Source organism: Artibeus jamaicensis, unplaced genomic scaffold (genome assembly GCF_021234435.1).
Source record: "Artibeus jamaicensis isolate MK-2021 breed Jamaican fruit bat unplaced genomic scaffold, CSHL_Jam_final contig_525, whole genome shotgun sequence".
Lineage (NCBI taxonomy): Eukaryota > Metazoa > Chordata > Mammalia > Chiroptera > Phyllostomidae > Artibeus > Artibeus jamaicensis.
The window spans coordinates 17944952-17951870 of NW_026521874.1; the positions used below are offsets into that span (position 1 = coordinate 17944952).

A 6919-nucleotide genomic window follows, 5' to 3' on the forward strand; every position below is an offset into this window, starting at 1 on the left:
CAACGAGTGGCAATAATCCCCTTCCCTCTGACCACAGACAGGTAGGATGGGAGGGGGAAGAGCTGGGCAGGGGAGAAGTTCCAGAGAAACACTCCAGTCTCTGAAGTGTCACCAGGAGGCCTGGAGGGGCGGCTGCAGTGAGGGTGGCAGCCCCTGCTCTGGGCTCCAGACAAACCCGGCAGCTCATTGAGCTCAGTGGCTATTTTGGGCACAAAACTTCCGAAGGCTGTGGAGGTGCCAGCCAGCCTCTTCGTCGGAACCTGACCCAGCGAACACCCAACAATCTGCAAACCTCCATCCTCCCAGGCGCCAGTTCCTCTGCCCTGGGCACACTGTGCACACGTGGCCGTGTGTACTTCTTGAACAGCTCACACCACAGCTGGTTGTGCCAGCACCTGGCCGGCCTCCTTGGACTCTCTGCAGGTCATGGTCTTCCAGCAACATGTGAAGTGCAGGGAGTGAGGCTTGTCCTCCTCACATCCTTGACCCTTGTGCGGTGAATACTGATCCCATGATGGAGGGAACGTGCAGGTGGGTAGTTCAGAGCATGGGAACTGCCATGTCCACACAGCGGCTGTTCCACTTTAAGAACCACAGGGCTTGCACCACTGATACCAGCACCTCAGTCTCTCCATCCGCTGAGCTGGAAAAATAAACAGAACTGCAGGTGAAGCTGGGGTGTTGTCTGAGTTAATTTAAGAAAGTGCTCAGTTGTCATGGAATTTATATCAGTAGGTTGGTGGTGACATCACGGTGGTGTGAATGGAATACAACTCCCGGGGAGATAGGCAGACTCACAAACACACCTCACACTCCTACCCACGATCTCCCCACAGAGCAGCACAGGACACCCTCGCCCAGCGCCCAACCCCTGCACCACCTCCGGGGAGCACAGTGACTTCCAGGTGCTGCACAGTAGACCACATTTATTATTCTCATTTTTTTTAATTTGGAAAATCAGCTGTTTTTTTCAAGGCCCCAATTCCCATTCTCACCAGAACCTGGAATCACGTTTGGGCTCCAGGATGAAGGCCGTCAGGGTGTCCACTTGTCTGATCATAGCGAAGTCTTCCTTGGCCAGAAAAAATAGAGGAATCTGTACCACTTCCTTCTGGTCTTGACACCACCTGCAGTTACGGAGGAGGCCACAGCGGCCCCAACCAGGCCACGGACTGTTCGCGCATCTCTGGGTCTCTTGGCGAGTGTGGGGGCAGCATTGGAGGCCCTCACAGCAAGCTTAGGGGGCACCCAGGGAAAACACGGTTGTCTAGTTTGGATTGACTTTTCCCTCCCAAAGACCTTCCGGTGGGACTTCCCTCTGCAGAAACGCCTGCTCCTGAGGCTGAGTTAAGACACCCCTGGTCCCTTGTGAACAGTTCCAGTGTCCTTTCTGTGTCTGCTCTCGGTGTAGGTTTGCACTTAGCTTGTATACTGGCAAACACTGTAATTTTCTAAATGGTTAAACCATTTATTGCAACAGCGTGATAGGAAAATCAAAGATGAGTTGAGAAGTAAAAATTATAAAATACATTTATGCTTACAGAGCAATTTTGGAAGCAGACCATGGAAAAGAGACAATACAGACATATTGACAAAACATACCCATTTCTAGAGACATCACTTGGAAGATTAATGTAACTATAGGTCTATGGCAGCCGTTCACATGTCCCATCTGCTAAGACTCCAGGTTGGAAGCTGAGAACTTTCTTTTTCTAACAAATTTAAGTATCTCGGCTCACCGAGTGATAGTTGGGACACTAGGCCATCAGGAGATCTGGGCGACTGAGCCTCTGGGTGCAGAGCCAGGGCTCATCCAGACAACCTGCCAGGCCTGCGCCATGGAGACAGCGCACCCCCCTCAAGATGCTTCCGGGCCACAATGGGCAGTCAGTCCACAGGTGGACTGGGTTATGGGTCAAGCTGCCCTAGTGTCCGGGTGCAGGGGGCTCACCCACATCCCCCCTCACTGCCATGCCCTCAAGGAAGATAGACAGCCGGGACACAGCATGATTCTTCTGGAAACAGAGAAAATATGAACTATAAGCAAAGCTAGCATAAATACACAGGAAATTTACCAGGAAATCCTTTACATCGTAAGCACAGAAGTGAATTAATTGTAGGGAGGTAATATGTAAAAGTAGAATTATAGGCTTTGAATGTAAGGGATTCATTACCAGCCAAATCTAATTCATTAATTAAGGAAGGCTTTGTGACGGAGGAGGGATCAGGCAATATGTAAAATCAGAAAGACCAGCCTAAATGCACTTGTGTGGACTCCACTGACCCAGGATGGCAAGTGGGTTAATCTCACTGCACCCTGCCCGGGCTCCTAAGAGAAGTCACAGGGCACATGTGCCATGTCCCCCACCTCACTGAACTCTCAGGGACTCTGAAAGGTGAGGATGATGACAAAAACACGAAGATGGCAATGTCGAGTTTCTTATTCTCTGTAAACTTACAGCTCTCACTTTGACACTTGGGGCTGCTTAGATGCTGCCTTGGGAGAAAAAGGAGAGACATTTAGACAGGGCCTCCTCCCCAGCGCCCCACCCCAGCTCGGATTCTGGCTTCTGCTCCATGGGCTTTGTCACCTCCGTGCTGTGATCCATCTGCAATACAACCAGGGCCTGAGGAACTTCCCTCTCTCCCTTGAAATGAGGTAACAGCCCTTCCTGGTTTTTCTCCTTGGTCACAGCCCAGGACCACCCCAGCAGGGGACAGTTGCTCACTGCACAGACTCTGTGCTCTGAGGGCTCAGAGCAGAGACTGTCCCATTCCCACCAGAACCCTGAGCTCTGGGCAGCCTAGAGCCACCATGTCTCTGGGACTGGAAACTCAGAGGTAAGATGCTGGGTAGAGACTTAGGGGCAGGAGGAATTTCAGGGGTAGGGGCAGCTGTGAGCCTTTCTGGGGTCCTGAGTCTTCACTTGTGAAACTGAGGGATGAGGGGTCCTCAAGAAGAAATATGGGGTCTTAAGCCTGGAAATTCTTTGGATCACAGGTGGTGGGGGAGGCTCCACAGCAGCTGTGGAAACGCTTGTCCTGCTGCAGGGCAAGTGAGTGAAGTGGGTCCATGGATGAGATGCTCTCACAGCTGCCACCACTCAGGATCATGGGGCATTTGTGAGTGGTTATTCTGAGCCCACAGGTACTGACTGTGTCCCCTCTCCTCTCAGATGTAATTGGAACTTTCCAGCACTGCAGGGAGTGGGCCAGGCTGTGGGCCAGCAGGAGCAGGACATCCTCAGGGTGTTCCTGGGTCACTTCCCCTTGGAAGCTCTTAATGAGCCCAAGTCTACCATCCCTTCTCCTGCACAGAGAGCAGCAAACCTCATGGTCCTCAGGGCTTCCAGGCAGGTCTCTGACCTTGTGACTCAGGACAGAGGTCACTGACCCTCAGGGGTTCAGCCTCTTCTCTGGTTCCTTGTTGGTGCTCAAGACCTCCTTGCCCACCTCTGGGCTCCAGCCCAATCAGGAGGCTGATAACCCCTCCCACATATGTGAATACAACCCCAAACAACTAAGAACTCCCATTACATGAGGGCAATGAGGGAAACATCTGCCCACCTCTCCCTGGTGACCCATCACTGCCCTGTCCCTGACTATAACCAACACCAGCTCACATTTCACTTCTAATTGTCACTTGTGCTGTCCACCAGGAGACCTCATGTCCTCACCTGGGTCAGTCTATATGGGGTCAACCTACACATGTTCTATTCTGACTGGTACTCCTAATGCAAACAACATCACTGCATCACCACTTCCAAAAACATTCCTCAGAGAGGCTTGTCACAATGACCAGGAAGTGGCCCAGATTCCCAGGTTCACCTGCTCCCAGGAAAGCGCCAGGGGACCACGGGTGGTAGGAAATATTTTATTACCCATCAGTGCCACACATGAGATAAAGTGTGCACTAAAATTGAAGATAGATTTTGCCAGCTGCTACTACTCTTATCTCAAAACACATTATCTTCACTAAAATCAGTGGAATAATTTTCTTTGAAAGATAAGCATGCCATTTATTTTCAATGCAGTGTGATACAGACATTGAAAGTGAAATCACCCCTATTGAAAACGTGGCTTTGTTGTACCTGTGGTTGCTGCCCAATGAAATGAGAAATCGGTTCTGTTGAACCCCAGGTACATAATTACACATTTTAAGTACACTATCAATGTAGGTTTAAATCTCCAAACTCACGTTACTTTTTTGCTTAATTTTATCGAACACTTAATCAAGAAATGACTATTCTGTAGGAAAATTTTTATTAAAAGGGGAAGGAAGGAATGGTTTCCAAAATATACCACGAGGCCTACTGCTCTCTGTTCAGAGAACCAGAAATAACAGTTGAAAGTGAACACCCGCCTCCCATCTGGGATTCTGGTGGCCCAGGGGGAAGCTGACCTCCATTCAACCCAGGGCCCTCAGCAATGACTGAATGAGGAGGTGCAAGGCAGTGCTAGTCTGCAGCTTTGCGCCCCCTGCTGGTGACCGTGGGATGAGTGTGAGAGGAGCCTTGACTCCCCTGTGTTACCAGCACTGAAGAAGAGGTGGGAGGCAGGGGAGTAGATCCACAGTTGCCCCCTTGCTCCCTGGTGTCAGTGAGGACAAAAGGTCCCAGTGGGGAGCTGAGTGCCCACCCCCAGTGAGCCCAGCACCTTGACTCAGCCCTGTGCTTCCCTCCCTGAGGCCAGCAGTGCCAGAGCAGGGCACTTGTCTCACACCCCACTTGAAGGGAACCAGCTTGTGACAGACACTTCCCCAGGGTCCCCACAAGGTGTCAGAGCACAGAGCAGTGGAGTCAGGGCTCCACCTTTGTCCGGGTCAGTGGGAGCGGAACACACACCCTCCTGACCTTCTGCTCAGCCCAACGGGAGGGCGGGCTGATTAAAGGAAGAGAAAACGGGACCCAGGGGATCCTCCTGTGGTCTCCAAAATCCAGATTCCAGTAAAAACACACCATTATATATTGAAAAAGCAAAGAGAAAAGTCAAAGTTTGAATGAGAAATGAAAACTCTATTGATACTAACACTGACTTGATTCCGATGGGGGAACTGGGACAGATATTATTTTGGCAATGATCCCAAATCCATGTGAAGAGCAACAATGAGTGCTCTCAAGACAAATGGGAAAAGAGAAAAACTGAAATTAAATAGGAGTCACCAGACAAACGAAATGGACATTATATCGTAGAACTGAAAGGCACAAAATGTGAAATTGAAAAAGGACACTTTCAGCAGCAAATCAGGACTATGTCAACTTTTTTTCTCTTCTTGCATCCATCCTTCCTTCCTTCCCTCTATTGCCTCTCTCTCTTTTTCTTTTCCTTTTCCCTCCCTCCCTCCCCTCCTTCTGCTTCCCTCCCTCCCTCCCTCCCTCCTCCTCCCTCCCTCCCTCCCTCCCTCCCTCCCTCCCTCCCTCCCTCCCCTTCCTTCCTCCCTTCCTTCCTTCCTTCCATCCTTCCACTCTCTTTCACCACCATTACTTTAACAGTTCCCAACACCATGAATGGTCCCCAGAGGACGTCCCCAGGGGGCGCTGTGGGTCCTTTCAGAGGTGCATGGCTGACACCAACTCGAATGTCTCTAATGGAAAGGGCCCTGTGCCCCTGTTCATGGCCTGAGTTAGACGTGATTAACAGCAGCTGCTTCCCCTCAAGGGACAGACTGAAAGCTCACACAACCACTGCATTCTGCTCACAGGAAAGCTGAGAACTGTCCTGATGACCCAGAATTAGATGGTGCTCTGGGCTCCTATTTGCATAATGCCCCACCAAACACACCCCTCACCCAGGGCAGAGGAGGAGATAAAGGGACACCCAGAGAGCAGCCCCAGCCTGAGGCCAGGGGATTGGGAAAGTGCCCACCATGGCCTGGACTCCTCTCCTCCTGCTCCCCCTCCTCACCCTCTGCCCAGGTCTGTGGACGCTTCAGAGACCAGACTTTGCAGGGACCCCTCTGCCTTTACTCTTCATTCCTGACATGAGTCTGTTTTCATTTCAGGATCCAGGTCTCAGGCTGTGGTGACTCAGGAGCCCTCCCTGACTGTGTCTCCAGGAGGGACAGTCACTCTCACTTGTGCCTCCAGCACTGGAGCCATCACCAGCAGTCACTATCCATACTGGGTCCAGCAGAAGTCTGACCAAGTCCCAGTAACACTGATTCGTGATACAAATGGTAAATACTCCTGGACCCCTGCCCGGTTCTCAGGCTCCATCGTCGGGGGCAACGCTGCCCTGACCCTGTCAGGGGCCCAGCCTGAGGACGAGGCCGAGTACTACTGTGCTGTGTGGTACAGCAACCATTACCACAATGACACAGGCAGGGGGGAAGTGAGACAAAAACCCAGGGCTCAGTGCACCCTCTGCTCCTCCCATTCCCCCACCTCCTGCTCACAGAGGCTGGTCTAGCCAATGTGGGCTCAGAAGGCTTGTTCCCGCCCTGGCTGGTGTAGCTCAGTGGATTGAGCACGGGCCTGTGAACCAGACAATCGTGGTTCGATTCCCAGTCAGGGCACATGCCTGGGTTGCAGGCCGGTTCCCTGCAGGCCAGTTCCCAGCAGGGGACGCACGAAAGGCAACCATACATTGATGTTTCTCTCCCTCTCTCCTTCCCTTCCCCTCTAAAGATAAATAAATTAAATAAATAAAATATTTTAAAAAAGGAAAGAGGTCATTTATTAAAAAAAAAAGAAGGCTTGTTCTCCAAGGCCCAGTGGGGTGCAATGGGATCAACATTTCTAAGCTGTGACTTGTTTTAACCCACCTTTTCAGGAAGACAAAGTCCTCTTTAAAACAGGAGCAAATGTCATCAACAATTTCACAGGTAATGGACAGGACAGAAAAGGAAAGGTCACTCCCACGTGGACAATAGCTCACACAGACAATCAGGTGTAAAGATGACTTGGCCAGCATTTAACAA

General features: G+C 51.1%; 1 gene segment (V, D, J or C); it reads left to right on the forward strand.

The window, feature by feature from the left end:
* Positions 1-5816: 5816 nt before the first annotated feature.
* On the forward strand, positions 5817-6632 carry LOC119064876 (immunoglobulin lambda variable 7-46-like). The segment is given in 2 exon segments: positions 5817-5915; positions 6002-6632. Coding segments are annotated over 2 exon segments (456 nt in total).
* Positions 6633-6919: the final 287 nt, after the last annotated feature.